Genomic DNA, 18,447 nt, shown 5'->3' on the forward strand with positions numbered 1-18,447 from the left:
TAAAAAAATAAGAAAACGGATTGATTTCATTCCAGTTTCGAACCTACAACATTTAAATAATGAAATTTTTTAAAAATTTAATAATATATTAGAAACATTCATTAGCATGAATGCCTAAACAACTATTTCCTTATTTTTACCATAGAATCATCTGTCGAAAGCTCATTAACATACCTGAATGAATTATCGTGGCTTCTCTGTATGAATATTACGAAATGCGTTTTATTGTTTCGATTAGGTTAGAAAATTTGAGTATCGTCTTTTACAAATATAAACAAACTACCAATCATCCAGTTCTTTTCTTTCGCCGCAAATTTCAAAGGGCGCCACTATATAAAAATTTGTTTTCACGAAAAATGTCGAAAACAACGTTTACATCAACAACGAGTTCAGGAATAATTCTTGATTGATTTTGATAAACAAGATCTCATTTTAAAGATGAAGGTTTAAGCGAGGGCATGACTTTTTCGAATTTTTGAAAAAGCTTTATTTTTATGCATAAATTAATCTCGAGAAAACACCATTTCTTGGATCAAGATTTTTTTCAAAGAAAATAAAGCTTTTTTAAAAATTCGGAAAAGTTTTCGCTTGAAACTACATCTTTAAAATCGTTCAAGTATTATTTATTTTCTTTTACTTATTGTCGTTATAAATTTAAGGTTAATGAGCAGCCATAATTAAAATATTTTGTAATATTGTAGTTTTCTTCGCGTTTATATCATCGACCAATAGGATACGTAGAATTTATACATCAAGTATATTTGAATCTTATCAAAGTACATTCTTCAAAGGAATATAATATATATGTAAATTAATTGTAACATTAAATAGAAGAAGAAAATTTATTATAATATATAATTTCATTTAAACAAATTCATTGTATGATTTACAATTAATTTGGATTTGTTTTTAGAAAGAATTATAAGTTACATTTGTTCTTTTTGATAATCATGAACCAATCAGAATCGTCCACGAAAAGCAGTAGGCGAGCAGACCTAACCACGAATGGAGAGAACGATCTTACTTTATATGGATAAGCGACACGTTACGATTCGGGTGTATATTTAATGAATTGTAGTGAATGATTGTTTTTTTTTTTTAAGGAATTCCTAAGGACTTTATTAAATCGCTAAGAAAAATGCAGGTTCTTTTAGGTAAGCTTCACTGATTTTAACTCGTTGCATATACTTACAGAAAATTACCGTACCGGCTTATCAATCCACCATCGTACTTTATAGAATAATATTTTTTATATTCTGTCATAATATTCTAATTCTTATTTCACTCAAATAACGTATATTATAGTGTGAAGAAGCTGAACCGTATCTCATATCGATTTATAACGTAATTAATTATAATGGTGTTCGTAAATGCGCGTCAAATTTGAAATTTGTGTTCATTATTAACTCTTATTTCCGATAAAACTTGTTTGTTTTAGGCCTTCTAATTTTAGTTACTGGTGCACATTGTTTATATTCTTCAAATTCAGATGTCATCGATCTCAAACCAAGTAATTTTGATAGTTCAGTAATAGATAGTGATCATGTCTGGATCGTAGAATTTTATGCACCATGGTGTGGACATTGTCAACAATTCGTATCAGAATATGACAAAGCTGCGACAGCTTTAAAGGTAATTCATTGTAAATAACAATTGATAAAAATTGTTTACTTTTATATTGTCGTATTAGGGAATCGCAAAACTTGGAGCTATAAATGCAGATGAACATAAATCTCTTGGATCTAGATTTGGTGTACGTGGTTTTCCAACAGTTAAAATTTTTGGTCATGATAAAAGTAAACCTGAAGATTTTAACGGACCACGTACAGCTGCTGGTCTTATCGATGCTGCTACAAATGCCGTTTCTCAAAAAGCGTATGCGAAATTAGGTGTCAAAAAAGGTGGTAGTGGTAATAAAGTAAGTTATCAATCTTGGCATGATATGCTTCTTTATTCTCACACACGTTTAAATAAAATTTTAAATACTTATAATGATTATTTCAAAATATATAGCAAACTAAAGATTCTAAGGATGTAATCGAATTAACTGATGAGAATTTTGACAAATTAGTATTAAATTCAGAAGATATGTGGTTGGTTGAATTTTATGCTCCATGGTGTGGACATTGCAAAAATTTGGCACCCATTTGGGCTTCCGCGGCTACAGAACTTAAAGGCAAAGTAAAGTTAGGAGCCCTTGATGCAACTGCACATAGAGCCAAAGTAAATTATTTGCTTCATATGTACATTAACATGCGTAATTTTCATTATAAATATTATTTTATAAATATATTAAATTACAGGCAAGTCAATATGAAATAGCGGGATATCCAACCATCAAGTATTTCCCATTAGGTAAGAAAAATGCTGATTCGGTACAAGAATATGACGGTGGCCGTACTAGCACTGACATCGTTAACTGGGCTTTGGACAAACTGGCTGAAAATATACCAGCACCCGAAGTAGTTCAAATTGTTGATGAAAAAAGTTTAAGAAGTGCATGCGAAGATAAACCACTTTGCGTAGTTTCAGTATTACCACATATATTAGATTGTCAGTCAGAATGTAGAAATCAGTACTTAAACGTTTTAAGAGATCTTGGAGAAAATTACAAAAAGAAAATGTGGGGGTATGTGTTTTTACCAAATATTTGAATATGTTTTTCATAAAAACTTTGTTGTTATATCACAATTGATTTTACAGATGGGTTTGGTCAGAGGCAGGAGCCCAATCAAACATAGAGGATGCATTAGAAATTGGGGGATTTGGTTATCCTGCTTTAGCAGCAGTAAATATTAAAAAAATGAAGTATTCATTGTTAAAGGGAAGTTTTTCGTATGACGGAATAAACGAATTTTTAAGAGATTTAAGTTACGGACGTGGTGGAACTGCCCCTTTGAAAGGAGCTCAATTACCTTCTATACTTGAAATTACACCTTGGGATGGTAAAGATGCTGAACCTCCACAGGAGGAAGAAATCGATCTTAGTGATATAAATTTGGATGAGAAAGATGAATTGTAATCATTGAAATATCAATGAAATTTTTTTTTTATGATGCTGTACTCGATCTGTCAGGTATGCTTTTTCAAAGCAAGGATACGTTACGTTTCATTATGTATAACGTAATAATTCTCGATAACGTATGTTTTATAACAAACATTGTTAAACTGCCTGTAATATTTTGTTTTTCAGCTGCAATATGTTTCAATATTGTATGTATCACTGAAAATCAATCTCCGGGTGGTCTCTTTTAAATATATTAAGTTTTCGATATATCGATGCTTAAATTATGGAAAAATATAGTATTATGTTTATTAACTACTTGGACCAAAAGTTATTTGGAAATAACATTTTATAAAAATCACAATTGAAAGTATGTCTGTATTGTATGAACTATATTTTTCCATGATATAAGCATTCCTTCCAAGAAAGCCAATTACATAAATTTATGTAAACTTCCTAGAGAAAAAACAAAAAAGAAAAAGAAAAGAAAAATGATACACATTTATATACAGCATTAATCCTTGTAACATAATCCTTATTGTTTTAATATTTTTTTATATCTAACTTTAACTTAAATTTTTTCTATCAGTGTTTCTTCTTTACATATCTATTCGTAAGAAAACTAATAATTTACTACACGTATCACAAATAAAATGTCTTTATATTTATAAAAAACAAAAAACAAAAAAGTTCGTGCATTTTTGCTCATGCCTGAGGTTCTCTGTAAAAAAAATGTTCTCTGTAATGTCAATTAACATGCTAAAAAAAAAAAAAAAACTGAATTCCTCGTATATATAAGTGATTCAATTCCACTGTAAATTATACATTCCACGTTCTTTTTTTTTTTTTTTTGTTTGTAGTATGTATTCATTTTATGTCATCTTTATCTTGTTGATCAACCTCTCATTACAATGAGTCTTCCATCATTGGCAGAATTAACATTAAATATGTATTAATTGTGTGAAATCTTATTCTCTCTGAGAGAAACATAATAATCTATTGTAATAATTACCACGATCGAATAAATTTTTCAAGAAAATAATATATATATATATTTTATGATTTTTTTTTTTTTTTATATATACAAATATTTAAGTATCTTTATAGACTTTGTAATAATCTATGAACGATTATAACTATTGATAAATTAACATAACGATATAAATAGAGAGTCATTATTTTTAAATATGGAAGCTATAAGAAATTGCATATTTAATAGCATGATTGAAGATCAGGATTATTATTTTTTTTTTTTTTTTCTTTTGTAAGAGGTATTAAATGGGCCAGAGTGTACCTATTCTCAAATTCATGCAACTAACTGTTTTATGTACATCACACGCATGCATACATTCATATGATTTTGCAATTAGAGCAGATCATAATCACAAATAAAAAAAAAAAAAAAGATAATAATAATAAATAAATAACAAGCTAATACCAAACAAATCCGCACGAAATCGAGAATAGAACCTCTGTTTTTATTGATTTAACTCAATATTTCTTATTACGACTCGTATAATCTTTGTAGTAATAGTAGTAGTAATAGTAGTAATAGTAATAATGACGGTAATAATAATAGTAGTAGAATAGCAGCAGTAATAATAATAATAATAATGATAATAATAATAATAATAATAATAATAATAATAATGATGGTGACGACGATGGTAAATTATGATGACAACATTATGATTATGACGACGATAATGATGATAGCGATGCCATGATCATAATAATAAATCATTATTTAGAATTATTGTACATCGATATATTATTTAATATAATCTATATAATATATACTCTATATTAATATAGAATTCTATTTGCATCGATTAAATTTTTAAAACTTTATATTTATCACTTGCCTTATAAATCCTGGCAACGAGCAAAAAACACTTATCGAAAATGAAATACAACTGCACAGCATCATTATTAATATTTTACTCACGTCACGTGGAGAATGCCGCGTGAAACGGCACAAAGTTAAAGAGAAAATGTAACGCTTTTTTTGTTATCTAACAAAGGAAGTTAATATCATTGCGATTAGGAAAGAAAGAAAAAAAAAAAAAAGAACAAAAGAAATAGAGAACAATAACAAAATTCTTCCATTTTTACTTTTACGAAACAGGACACACATTCCTTGTTAATATTCAAATATTGACACATGTGTATGTGTCTTTCAAACGTATCATACCTTTTCCATAATAACACAGTGGGGTAGATCACACACGTCACGGTGCGATTAGAAAAATGACAGTGCTAAAAGGACTAGACACTACATTAGGATTAGTAAAAACGAAGACTAAATTTAAGCGAATAGTTTAACATTTATAAAGAAATGACTTTTCCTTTTACGATTTTTTGTACTTTTTGATTAGGGTTAATCGTTTGGCCGAGCCAAATATATCGTAAATCTTTGCTCTTTATCTGCAAATACATCATATATCATTGGTGTGTGTACCAGATATAATCTTAATCCTTAAGTAGAACTACTTTTGTTTCTTTTTAGTCCTTATCGCTTTAAAAAAGCTCTCTACTCTCAGTAACGTTAAACTGTCTTAATCATTGCGACACTACTAAAGTATAATTAATTCATTCACGCTCACAAGTTTTACATACGGAGAAAAGTACGGTTTTCAATTGGTATCACATTGCGTTAACACACCAGGAGCAACCATAGAAAGAAACACAACGTTCTACCCTGTCTCTCTCACTGAAGAAACATGTCGTTGTATCCAGCTTCATCATTAATTAACGCAGCTCATAGTTAACTTGATTCAAAGACAGCTATACACATGAATTTTTCTTTTTGTAATACTAGTTTTAATTAATGATCACATGGTCTGTATTAGAACCATCAAACGTTTCTTTTTATACACACTCCGATGAAGAGAGAGATGGTTTTGTAAATTTGTAAACATATATGAGATTTATGGCTATGACTTGTAGGTATATCATTATTATCGATAGGACACTACTCCAAAAAAAAAAAAAAAGAAAAGAAAAAGAAAACGAGATATCCTTGATCCATAGTTTCGTTTTCACATAATATTCTTGAATAATTCATTGAAGTTTTTTATACTATACTATGCGAAATTGTGCAAACGATAATATCACTGTAAAACCTTAATTTTGTAATTGACGATATATACTATATCACACTTATACGTAATTTCTTTTTAAAATGTCTTGATAAATCCAAGAACATCCTCAATTAACTATTGTTATAACAAAGATTAATCAAATAGAGAATCAGAAAATTTGATATAGTAGAAAGATATTGTGAAAGGACCGTATTCGTATAACGTTGTGCATGCTATTATGATATTAAGTCAAATTTTTTTCTTCAAATATTTTTATAAACTTCAGATCATATAGATCTTGCGTTATAACTCTAGAGGCATTGGTATCGAAATTATAGAAAAAGGACATTCTCGTTATTGATCAAGTGCCTGGACTTTATTATTCGTCTTCTGTATCACCATCGCTACTATAATCTTGTAAAGCAACTGGTCTTGAAAATGGTGCATTATTCGTTTGACTGGAAAATAAATACAATATTATTGGGTAGGTTTGAATTTTTAAACATGATATTATTCTTAAGATTCTACTTACACAAGTCTGCGATAATGATTGAGCCATTCTTCTAACATTTGTGCAACAAGCAGTGGCCTCTTGTGTAATTTTTGCTGTGCAACGAGAATACCACCTTCCGTCCTACAAACGTCAAGCCAGTCTTTTAAAATAGACTCTTCTCGTCCAATTTCGTCTGGACTTAAGAAGTGAATCGGTAATAATTTATGCTCTCTGTCCATTAATGGCATAAATGTGGTTTGCATTTGTATTTGCAATTGTTGCAATGGACCATTCCCTCCACCGTGAGAAGAAATCGGTGGTATTCTAGATGATGCATATGGTTCTATAGGAACCAAAGCAGTAAAATGACCACGTGTATAGCCCAATGCTATAGGAGAACGAATACAAAATGAAGGTTCCCATAAAAGTGGAAGATAAACGCCTTCAAACCTTGCGTAACCTATGAGTTCGAAAAAAAATAATAAGTTCATTAGAATGTCAAAGGAGACAAGTTTTGTTTTAAAGTAATTTCTTACCTATATCCTCCCCACGAAAACTTTTAACATATTTAACGCCATAAACAATAATAGGTCTTCTTAATATATGAGCAAGTGCAAATACATGTAATTGTTCTAGGGCACTGCCAGGTTGAGCAGCTGTTGCTAGTAAACTTTCCCAATCTTCTTGCCATTGTGTTTCTTCTAAAGTAAAATCTAACATTCTTGAAGCCTGCGACGCCTCGTACTCTCTCCATCGAGGATAAAAACTAAAGTAATAATTATATTACGTAACGTATATTAATATTAATAACGGATTTTCTTAACGATAAAGAAAATTATTTGAAATATTTGTAAATTCATGTTAATAATTACTTACAATTGTCCTGCTTGTTGTAAAGAATCGGCAAGAGCTCTTCTTAAAGCATTATCCCTATCGAAAACACCCCATGTGGCTTGCATAGCAGAGTCTAACAAACAATCTCCAGCAGATCTATTCCAAAGTGCGTGCAAACGGCTGCCTAGTCGTTCTGTAATTTCTAAGGACCAATTTAATGCAGGTGGCTCGCCACCACCTCCTTCTAGCTGTTGTTGAGCTTCTTTATCCAATAATTCCTCTAACATTTGTTCTTGCACTATACTTGGTAAATCTTCCACCTATGTACAAATAATTTATTTTTCTACATATGTCTTTGGTAGAACATTATTGTTTAGAAAAAAAATTATAATTTTATAATAACCTCTGCAGGCAGTGCAAATGTAGCCATATCAGTAACAAAATAACAAGAGAAAGAACCCTTGCGTAAACGAATATTATTCATTACATGCCTACGTATTTGAGCAGCCAAATCAGGTGCTACATAACTAGGTACTCTTTTTACACCAGAACCAGAACCTTCGATTTGTGATAATAATGTAGCCAAAATATCTTCTCGTTGAAATCTATAAACAACGAAAAATGAGATATCAATTTTATGAAATTTTATATTTGTGAAAAACAGAAAGAAACAAACCTGATTGCCAAATGTACTAAAGTGTGTCCAACATCGAAAGCACTACTTCTGTTTAATAGCAATACTTCAGAATGCGTTAATTGACGAGCTGGATCACCACCGCTTGCTAAATATGCTTCAACAGGTGCGTTATCACCTTCAACAATACCAAGACATGCATTTAACCAGCACCAATCGGTATGACGTCTTAATTGTTTCAATCTACGTTCATAATCACAATTATTAGGAGATTGTGGTGTTGATAAACTGTCATTTCTACTATCAGTAAATCTGTGTGAACTTCTGTAAAAAGTAACACATTTTGTACTATGTCATTAATCAGATACATTTTTTTAATCATATTTGAATGATCTAAGAAATGAAGTTAAAAGCTAAAGTAACCACCTTCTCGCAATTGCAGAATTCTCCTCTCGTTGCGTTTGATGAATATAAGGTGCGTGAGGTGGAGAAGGTAAACCACGTTGATTATGATCTCTCTCAGGACTTGGTAAAATTAAACCTACATTTGTTGCAGATCTTTCTCTTTTGTCTTTTTCTTTCGGATGAAAACACATAACACATTTTGTAGCTTTGGGCCAATTTTCATAAGTACATACAAGACAGGACCATTTTTCTGGATGAGCGTTAGTCTGTACATTATAGTACCTTTCAGGATGCAAATTTATTGCCGGTGGATTTACTTGAGAATTTGAGCCTAAATTAGACGGAGGATCTCCTAATCTAAGTGGTGCTAGATGCTCATGTAAATTGGAAGCTATAGAGTGTATTGATTGGTTATGTCCACCAGGTTTCTTATTACTGCATTGAACACAGCGCGAGGCATTTTGATAATTGAGATACGTACATATGCCACATGACCACATTCCTCCGGCTGGTACATTGTGACTATAGTTCTGAGAGGTTAGATTATATGGATCTGTTGGACTTATATGAGATACAGGGCCAGAAGCAACATTCGATCCTGACCTTTGTGGACTTGTATTACGTAAGCGATAAATATCTTCACCCAATAAAGGCTTGGCACCTCTACACATTGTGCATTTCAAAGATGAAGGCCAATTCTCATACGTACAATATTCACAAGTCCATTTTGACTCTGCCTCTTCAAGTCTGTTATTCATCTTCAATGAATAATTCTTGATTGGGAGAACTCTGTACCTCTACCATACACAATGTTATCAATATTTAATTTAAATATTTTCACACAGTTTTACAACAGTATCGGTCATAATAATAAACAGAATATAAACTTATGATATTTAGTAACATAGCAATAAACTACACTTCACAGCATATAGTATAGAATTCAACTTGCTTTGGCAGATATGGTTATCTTGTACTTTTTACATAATAAACTTTTGGTCATGGGGCAAGCATTTTGATTGAAATTTATGGAACAAAAATTGTTGCGACGATATTGACTGTCAATATCTGAAAAAAAAAAAAGAACAAAAATAATTTCTATAAGATTTAAAATATGAAACCGTAAGATAATATCATATAGGTAGGTTAGATTTCAATACCTTAAAGTTGAAAAAAAGTTTTGCATAGAGGAATGCAATAGAAGAAATACATGATCGCTGAGCAATCGAAAGAGTAAAGTACCTGATGAAGTAATGCGTCGATGTTCAAAGGATGGCTGTCAGGCATATATAAGTTCCATTGAATAGTGGTTCCAATCAGCTGGTTCTCGTAAAAAAGGATGGATGCGAGTAGAAGAAGAGAGAACGAGAAGTCTCATGCACTACCTCCAACACTCCACTGTAAGCGCATTTAACAAAGGATAATAATAGAGGTTAAGAGAGATTCGCGCGTCGATAAACGCGAGGGCGAAAGTTGTAAACTTTTCTCCTCGCGTTCGAATCGGTGCCGTTTTCCTTTCCGCCGAAGAAGACACGATGGCCCAACACCCATCGAGCGATGACTCGAGACGAAGTAAACGAGAACAACAAAGGTCGGGGCTTGCACTCACTCACTCTTTTCAAATAAAGGAACGCTCTTCCACGCGACACCGTGGCCCACGACACTTCTTGTTCTACGAATTGGATAAATTCATCGTGTCTTCTTTCGTTCCGACACGAAAAGCTGTGGACTTCGTCGAGAAAGTAGGTTTTGACAGTCATCCGCAAACAGACATCAGTGCTGCCAACACGGTTTCGCTCGGCTTTGCCAGCATAATATGTGCATACAACGAAGAAACGACGTTCCGCTCTGTTACGTCACGGATACGATACAGCGAATACGCAAAAACCGATGATCTTTCTAACCTCATCTTTCTTATTCTCCTCTCTCTCTCTCTCTCTCTCTCTCTTTCTCTTTATCTCTATCTATCTATCTATCTATCTATCTATCTATCTATCTATGTATCTCTCTTTTCTTTATCAATCTATCTATTCGTTTATACGTAAAATATAATTATGTAAATATATCGATCTTATCTACCTTCTTTCTCTCGCTCCTTATCATTTTTTATCATTTTTCGCAGGTTCTTCTTGACCTTTGCAATCCTCGTACACAATTCACTACATATACGTCCTTGAAACTAATATTTCGTATTTTAGATCGTCCGTTGGTAAACAGCGTTGAGAAGTAAGAGAGAAAGATAGAGAGGATAGAAAAAAGAAAGAAAAAAAAAAAAAAAAGAAAGTGAGAAAGACGCGCGAAATTTGCCAACTCCTCTCCCCCTCTCCTTCTATCCCACCGACAATGTCGAACGATTCGTTCATGCGACGAACACGCGAAGAATATTTTTTATTTATAAATACTTCAGGCCACGTGCCAAAAAGCAGGATTCTCAGCCTAAACGTTTATCCTTGACATTTAATCGAGTCAAAAATTCATGTTTATTCGTTGGATGATAGAAATTCATTTTATTTGTCAAATAAAAAGCATCTATCTCTCTGTATAGTCGAACAAATCCATATCAAACATCTGAACCCATCTTCAGCTGAATGAATAGTGACGTCATAAATTATCAGCTGTCTAAGAAAGACCACGTCGGGATTTGGTGTGTCGTATCAGCTTGTTGGCAGGTACAAAATCGAAGACTCTTTTTTCGTTGTTGGCATAACAACTTTACACAATGGATTTTAGCATAACTATATTGTATGCTAGCGAAACCGGAACTGCTCAAGATGTGGCCGAACAAATCTGGAAAAGTGCCAAAAGGTTTTGTTGTCTTTCTTGGGTAATCTACTTTTTGTAAAAAGAAAAAAAAAAAAAAAAGAGGATTTATTTAATAACAAGATGATTATGTCGATATTTCATTCCACGTTACGAGGCAGGAATATTCGTTTAGAATTTTCATTTTAATTTCAGGAAAGGATTGAACAGCATAGTATCTGCGTTAGATGATTATGATTTAGCTAATTTTGATTCTGAACGTTTAATGGTTTTCGTCGTTGCGACAACAGGACAAGGGGATCCTCCCGATAATATGAAACAGTTTTGGAAATTTTTATTACGTAAAAGTCTTCCTCCTTCTATGCTTAATAATATTGGATATGGTGTAATCGGTCTTGGTGATAGTTCGTATAAAAAATTTAATTTTGCTGCAAAAAAGCTTAATAAAAGGCTAGCACAACTCGGCGGAATACAATTGTTGCCAATAGGTTTAGCCGACGATCAACACGATTTAGGTATAGATGCTGTTGTTAGTCCTTGGGTACAGGAATTGTGGGAAAAAATTATATTTGTATATAATATACCTGATCTAAATATATCTAATAATATTGAAAGAATAATTGAAAGATATAAAATTTCTATACTTGATGATAGTAAACAAAGGTCATCAACAGAAATAGCTTATTATTTAGAGACTGATATTTATACACAAGAAATGAATATAAAAGATGAAATGAAAATAGGTGTTATAATTGAAAATACAAGAACCACTGCCGAAGATCATTTTCAAGATGTTAGATTAATTAAAATTCAAAGAGAAGATATTATATATGAACCAGGAGATATCATTTATGTAAGACCGAAAAATTCTCTGAAACAAATCGAGAAATTTTTTAATGTGTTGAATGATAATAACGTTCTACTTTATCCTGATATGATTATTCAGGTGTCTGAAAGACAAATAAAAGTACCGTACGTTTTAAAACAAACTTTAACCCTAGGAGAAATTGTAGCACAGTATTGGGATTTGAATTACAAACCACGAAGGTCTACATTCGAAATATTACATCAAATTAGTGAAAATGAGTTGGAAAAAGAAAAACTTCACGAATTTACAATGCCTGGTGGTCAAGAAGAATTATATGATTATGTAAATAGACCACGAAGAAATATCGTAGAAGTTTTAGCAGACTTCCCACATACCACAAGTAAATTAAATATACAAATATTATTTGAAATCATGTCACCAATAAAGCCACGTGCTTTCAGTATCGCATCGAGCGCGATAAATACAAAAAATGAAATTCACATGTTAGTTGCTGTTGTCAATTATAAAACAAAACTATTCGAGCGTAGATTAGGTCTATGTTCCAACTGGCTAGCAAATTTAAAAGTTAAAAGTAAAATCATTTTTTGGATACGTAAAGGAACTTTTATATTTCCGTCCAATGTGCCAAAAATTCTCATTGGACCTGGTACAGGCATTGCACCATTCAGATCGTTACTTTTAGAGAAAGCTGCTATGAAACAAGATCTTACCACGTGCTTATTATTTTTTGGATGTAGATATAAAGACAAAGATTATCATTGTAAAGAAGATTTCATTAATTTGACAAGCACAACTGGTCTGAAATTATTTTGTGCATTTTCTAGAGATCAAGAGCATAAGATGTAAGCACGCGCATATTATTACGTATGAAAATAACTACAAAACACATTTTATTATTTTTTATTCGTATTTCAGATATGTACAACACATTATACGTGAAAATAATTTTTTATGTTGGGAATTTCTTCAAAATGGCGCCAATATTTATTTGGCGGGCAGTTCGAAAGATATGCCGAATAACGTTCGTGACGAATTTATCGACTTAGTAAAAGAGAATGGAAAATTAACGTACGAGCAAGCTGTTAATTTTATAGAACAATTAGAAAAAAATAATCGTTATCAAAGTGAAACTTGGTCTTAATCGATAAATAAAAATGAATATGCATGAACGATTACAAAGGTATAAATAATGATATAATCCAGTATGACAAAAACTAACAATCACACATCTAAATTTATTTATCACGTTTGAATATATTTATATTCTAATTTTCAAATTTCTACGTAATTATAATGCCGTTATCGAAATGGACTTTTCGAAATACGGTCCTGAATATATGATGCACTCGATCAGCTCGCCATCTAATGGAAAAATCTAATATGATGCGTAGGCGTGGAATGAATTTAGAATCCTACTAGAATTTAACCTTTAAAAATTAGATAGGAAAATGATTTATCTCGCGTTTCAGCGTCGTTTACTACATTGTATTCTAATCTCTTAGATTTGTGTTTGTACATTAGAATTATCTTAAAGTTTTAAGGACTAAAAGTAAGTAAAGTTTCTAGTTTTAAAATCAACAGGAAGGAATTCGATGAATGTACGCATTGAGTCGCACATGGCGTTGAAATAGAACTGTACAATTTTCTATAAAAAGTTTTATTTACGAAAATCACGTCGTGTTTGTTAAAAATTCAACGATATATTACTTATCTATCGATCATTATTTGAGATGCATTGCGTGTCTACTTTTTAAATCAATTTAAGTTTGAAATCATACCAAAAAAATGGCGGGTAGTTATACGAAGAAAGAAATTGGCGCGGGTCCAGAAGAACAAACTCTTTTAAAAGATTCAAGCGGAATACGAATCGTCCCTGCGAAAGGTATGTCATACTTTTTATCAAAGAAAAAATTCTTCTATTGCATGATCACAATGTTCATCATTTTATCTTTGTAACTTAAAAGGTAACTTAAAAGGTATAACATAAAAGGAGTTACTCTCTCTCTTCCAAGAATCATGTTCTTTTTTATTTACTTTTATAAGGGCAGAGTTACTTGAACCGGTTTGGTACGGATCTTCAATTAAGTTCCAACACAGTCTGCTTGCAAGTCTTTTTCAGTGGATATTTTATCCAGAATACTTTTGGGGTGCGCTTTATTATTTGTTAGATTATATAGAAGTAGAACAAATAAGCATGTATTCTTTTTTTTAAATAAACTTGTACTGTTATTGCATTGAATTTGGTCAAAGTCTACCGTGATAAGGTATAATAATTCGTTAATACAAACAAATAATTTTTCTTCAATGTATCAGTGCAAAGTTTAATAAAAATTTATTCTATTTAATCGGTCAATTATTTTTTTTGGTTTTGTTATTAACAATATTTTAATGACGTTAAGTTTGAAGATTAAATTCCATAAATGAAGTGTGTTAAAAATTATTATTAATTTTTTTTATATAGTACAATTTGGAGTGTTTATATATTATCAGATTGGTAAAATAATCATTATTGTTTTATCGAGAGAAAACCTTATAGAAATAAATTAATTTACTTTTGTAGGCAGTGAACCTGTACGCCTTTCACCAGGTTGGGAAGGAACTGGAAGACCTGATGACGAATTAAACTTTAAAGGTGTAACAATGGATCAAGCTGATTTAGAAATAAATCCTCCACGCGACAGGTACATTTATAGTGTAAGTTAAAATATTTGATATGTACAAAAATAATACAAATATTTTACTTGAAATTTTTTAGATTAAATTTAGTATTTTCGATACTAGTACTTCATGGAATTGGTGTTCTAATGCCATGGAATATGTTTATAACAGCAAAAGATGTAAGGATTATTTATTTGAGTATTTTTCTTCTTCTTTTTTTTTTTTTTTTTTTTATTATTATTATTATCATAAGTTTATTTCATGATTTATTTATCTGAGCGAAATTTTTTATTTTTACAGTATTTTGTCAATTATAAGTTATCCAAAGAATACATAGAAATTGAGTCTAATTATTCAACAAATTTTTTGTCATATCTGGGATTTGCCTCACAAATCCCAAACTTGTTATTTAATTGGTTAAATATATTTATAAAAATCAGGTATGTATATTCTGATTTTTCTGATATTCACTTTATATAAGGGAAAAAAAAAAAAATGTGCACTGTGAGAAAATATTAATTTGTATGATTACTTTTATCTTATCTTTAGAGGAAATTTAACAACGCGTATAGCATGGGGCATCTTTGTACAAATTCTAATATTTTTATTTACCGTTGTATTGGCGATGATGGACACTTCTCAATGGCCTGGAATTTTTTTCTGGATCACTATGATTTCTGTTATAATATTAAACAGTAAGATCTCTTTTTTACAACAGATCTAATTATATATTAATAATTACTCAAAAATAAGGACATTTATATAATAAATTTCTGCAGTCGCTAATGGCATTTATCAAAATTCGGTATTTGGAATGGCTGCAAAACTTCCTGGTAAATATACAGGGGCTGTTATTTTGGGCTCGGTAATTATAAATATTATAACATCTATTTTATATTAAAGGAATACTTAACAAGTAAATGTTATCTTTATCGCAATTAATTTTTACAGAATATAAGTGGAACATTCACAGCTGTCATTAATCTTATTTCTCAAATTATGGCACCAAATGCACGGACTGCTGCTATCTATTACTTTATAACAGCTTTATTTATTCTTCTAGCCTGTTTTGACACTTATTTTGCTCTTCCATTAAATGTAAGAATTTTTATGTCTTATAGATCTATTTCTAATGAAGAAAAAAAAAAACAAAAAAAACAAACAAAAACACAAAAAACAAAAAGTACATATTATTAACTTTGTCATTATTTTGAAGAGATTTTATAGATATCACGAATTACTTCACCAAAAAGAGTTAAATAAGAGACAACTGGAAAATAGTACAAGAGGGAAGAAAGAAGAGCTACCTTATTGGAAAATAGTTTCACAGTGTTCTTCTCAGCTTTTTAACATATTTATTGTCTTTTTCGTTACTCTTGCTTTATTCCCCTCTGTTCAATCTGATATAAAACGTTCGAGTGCAGAGTTCATAATTCCACTTGATTTTTATGTTAGCATTATGTGTTTTCTGACTTTCAACGTTACTGCTATGATTGGTAGTTCCATTGCATCTATGGTTCAATGGGTATATAAATATTTTATTGCTTATTATCTCTTGCTGCTATCGACATTTGAAACTTAAAAGTGTTCCTTTCTTTTTTCTTGTTTCATTTAGCCCAGTGAAAAGTATCTGGTGATTCCGAATGTTTTACGGATATTCTATATACCATTGTTTCTTTTCTGTAATTATTATCCAGCAGAAACAAAAAGATATTTGCCAGTGTTTATTAACAATGATTGGGCATATTTGATTATTGGCATTACAATGGGTGTTTCTCATGGTTATCTTTCTTCAATCTCAATGATGTATTGCCCTAGGTAAGAGAATATATTTCTAAAATGAAGCAATTTAATTGCAATAATCGTTTATTATAAATTACGTTCTTTTTTTGTTTCATTTTTAGAATGGTAGAACCACAATACGCATCGATAGCTGGTATGTTTGGCGCAGCTTCACTTGTCACTGGCATTTTTAGTGGAATTTTATTTTCTTTTGTTATGCCAGTTATTATATCTTGGGGATATTGAATATTTTCCGAATAACTTTCTCTGGACATGCCTCAGATCTCTGGAATTATTTTAAAAGATTTCAATTAATGCCAAAGATCGTTATTACACAATCAGCATTTTGTTATGGATTAGAAAAAGTGAAAAGGTCAGAGGTACAGGATTCCTTGGCAATCATTGTAAACGATATCTCAATATAGTAACTTGTTCAAAATATCGTAATAAATTGGACCAATCAGCCTTAACAAGGAAATTACATCGTATTAGGTTCTACAGAAATGCCTGAATTAAATATAAGCCGCTGAGAGTAAGCACACAATTAAATTCTTTAAATTCTGTGATTGAATATTTCAACTTTAAATCAAATTAAACAATTCAACTTTCGTTCGAGTAAATCTTTTTCTAATTAAAGAAACAAATAAACAATTTTTGGAAAAAAGAAGAAGAAAAGAAAAACGATCTGAAGCAATATATTGTTAATAGAAAAAAATTTTGAACGAGCATTTAAACTGCTGTTGTTTGTATTTTAAAATTACACATACCACTTATGTATATGCATGCTAGGAAATGAAATAGAACAAATTTGATTATTAATAAATTTATAGTTTGTGATATGAACGTTAATACTACTAATAAGGTTGTAGTATTTGTATATATCATTACATTTTTACTTTTGTTTTGTTAATAGTCATTTTTTAAGTGTTGTTTCTTTTTTTTTTCCTTTGTTATACATAAATGAAACTTACTTTACACGAAAATACTCTTGATATCAATATACAAATGATATGCTCTTATATAACTTTACAAATTATGTTTTTTTAAGCCATTATAAGTGACCAAACATAGTACATAAGAACATAGTAAAGTTGATACGAACGAGTCTATATGACTCTATTATTCTATGAGTAAATGATCCATGATGAAACAGACAATAATGTTGGATAATATACATCAAGAAGTGATTATTAAAAATTGAGATTATTATGGACAGATACATTTTTTGTATGAACAATTTAGATTTTACATTTGTATGATTTTTACAAATTTTATGATCGATTAAGAAATTTACATTATTTTCATAACCGTAATAAAGCATATAATATACATTTTGGAAGAAGAAAAGTACCAAAGAAAATGTAATAATTCATACTTTACATCATACTTTGTAGATCTTTTCCATAAAAAAATAGAAATGGTACATTATTGAAAAAATAACTATTGACACAGAGAGAGAGATTTACAATATATAGTTAAAATATACATATATATATATATATATATATATATATATATTGCTTTGATTACTTTCTTCATACTTGCATAATAACTTTTAAATGCAAATAATGGTATTTGAGCAAATTGTTTTAATTATTGTATAAATAGAAAGATCATTTTTATTTCATCTATTTGTTTTTCATTTGTTAGATCCTTTTAGTATATTTTCGATGAACAAAAAACATACAATGAAATGTTAGATCAAAAATGTTATTATTTATATTTTAAATGTTAGTTAAGTTAATTATAAGTGTTTTAATTTTTTTTATCTATAAAGTAGATATTGCACAGATGTTCATACTTTATGTATTAACTTTTTTGTTTGCATGCTAAATTTATTGTAATATATATATATATTACTTTTCATATTATAAGAAAAAAAATTTCAATTTCTAAACACATGCTTGTTACACATGTTATTAATATTTAAAATAGAATTTCCAATCTTGCACGCCTTACAAAAAA

At 30.3% G+C, this 18,447-nt stretch overlaps 3 protein-coding genes across 7 annotated transcripts; 2 read left to right on the plus strand and 1 right to left on the minus strand.

Annotated features, from left to right (window-relative positions):
- Nucleotides 1-980: 980 nt before the first annotated feature.
- LOC122627302 (protein disulfide-isomerase A6 homolog) lies at nt 981-4,046 on the plus strand. 2 transcript variants are annotated; one of them, XR_006326829.1, is made up of 7 exons: nt 981-1,154; nt 1,439-1,632; nt 1,691-1,918; nt 2,014-2,223; nt 2,304-2,629; nt 2,704-3,076; nt 3,194-4,046. XR_006326829.1 is itself a non-coding variant. In XM_043808364.1 (6 exons), the coding sequence occupies exons 1-6, from the start codon at nt 1,139-1,141 to the stop codon at nt 3,020-3,022; spliced, it is 1,293 nt and encodes a 430-aa protein (XP_043664299.1). In that variant the 5' UTR covers nt 981-1,138; the 3' UTR covers nt 3,023-4,046. The 2 variants fall into 2 exon arrangements, 1 of the variants encoding a protein (XP_043664299.1); XM_043808364.1 differs by having other exon boundaries at nt 2,704-4,046.
- A 223-nt stretch (nt 4,047-4,269) lies between these two features.
- Nucleotides 4,270-10,690, minus strand: LOC122627299 (ubiquitin thioesterase trabid). Of its 3 annotated transcripts, XM_043808359.1 has the most exons (9): nt 10,533-10,690; nt 9,696-9,851; nt 8,475-9,521; nt 8,091-8,396; nt 7,818-8,019; nt 7,457-7,734; nt 7,117-7,346; nt 6,620-7,040; nt 4,270-6,545 (listed from the first exon to the last, which is right to left on the minus strand). In XM_043808359.1, the coding sequence occupies exons 3-9, from the start codon at nt 9,209-9,211 to the stop codon at nt 6,467-6,469; spliced, it is 2,253 nt and encodes a 750-aa protein (XP_043664294.1). In that variant the 5' UTR covers nt 9,212-9,521; nt 9,696-9,851; nt 10,533-10,690; the 3' UTR covers nt 4,270-6,466. The 3 variants fall into 3 exon arrangements, with proteins under 3 accessions (XP_043664294.1, XP_043664295.1, XP_043664296.1); XM_043808360.1 differs by lacking the exon at nt 10,533-10,690 and having other exon boundaries at nt 9,614-10,439; XM_043808361.1 differs by lacking the exon at nt 10,533-10,690 and having other exon boundaries at nt 8,091-8,372; nt 9,696-10,436.
- A 218-nt stretch (nt 10,691-10,908) lies between these two features.
- LOC122627300 (NADPH-dependent diflavin oxidoreductase 1) lies at nt 10,909-17,701 on the plus strand. Of its 2 annotated transcripts, XM_043808363.1 has the most exons (12): nt 10,909-11,258; nt 11,409-12,884; nt 12,958-13,037; nt 14,603-14,723; nt 14,798-14,879; nt 15,001-15,140; nt 15,250-15,395; nt 15,480-15,565; nt 15,652-15,798; nt 15,917-16,225; nt 16,316-16,518; nt 16,605-17,701. In XM_043808363.1, exons 1-12 carry the CDS (start codon nt 11,173-11,175, stop codon nt 16,726-16,728), a joined length of 3,000 nt encoding a protein of 999 aa, XP_043664298.1. In that variant the 5' UTR covers nt 10,909-11,172; the 3' UTR covers nt 16,729-17,701. The 2 variants fall into 2 exon arrangements, with proteins under 2 accessions (XP_043664298.1, XP_043664297.1); XM_043808362.1 differs by lacking the exons at nt 10,909-11,258; nt 11,409-12,884; nt 12,958-13,037 and adding an exon at nt 13,191-13,924.
- Nucleotides 17,702-18,447: the final 746 nt, after the last annotated feature.

The sequence above is a fragment of the Vespula pensylvanica genome, chromosome 2 (genome assembly GCF_014466175.1).
Source record: "Vespula pensylvanica isolate Volc-1 chromosome 2, ASM1446617v1, whole genome shotgun sequence".
Lineage (NCBI taxonomy): Eukaryota > Metazoa > Arthropoda > Insecta > Hymenoptera > Vespidae > Vespula > Vespula pensylvanica.

Excerpts from the sequence above, each read along its gene's own strand:
- LOC122627302 (XM_043808364.1), top strand. Across the intron at positions 1,919-2,013 it reads AAGGTGGTAGTGGTAATAAA|CAAACTAAAGATTCTAAGGA; the intron begins GTAAGTTATCAA and ends CAAAATATATAG. Across the intron at positions 2,224-2,303 it reads CAACTGCACATAGAGCCAAA|GCAAGTCAATATGAAATAGC; the intron begins GTAAATTATTTG and ends ATTAAATTACAG.
- LOC122627299 (XM_043808359.1), bottom strand. The coding sequence starts at position 9,211 with ATGAATAACAGACTTGAAGAGGCAGAGTCAAAATGGACTTGTGAATAT. Across the intron at positions 7,735-7,817 it reads CATTTGCACTGCCTGCAGAG|GTGGAAGATTTACCAAGTAT; the intron begins GTTATTATAAAA and ends ATTTGTACATAG. Across the intron at positions 7,041-7,116 it reads TTTTCGTGGGGAGGATATAG|GTTACGCAAGGTTTGAAGGC; the intron begins GTAAGAAATTAC and ends TCGAACTCATAG.
- LOC122627300 (XM_043808363.1), top strand. The coding sequence starts at position 11,173 with ATGGATTTTAGCATAACTATATTGTATGCTAGCGAAACCGGAACTGCT. Across the intron at positions 15,141-15,249 it reads AATATATTTATAAAAATCAG|AGGAAATTTAACAACGCGTA; the intron begins GTATGTATATTC and ends TCTTATCTTTAG. Across the intron at positions 15,566-15,651 it reads GGGCTGTTATTTTGGGCTCG|AATATAAGTGGAACATTCAC; the intron begins GTAATTATAAAT and ends TAATTTTTACAG.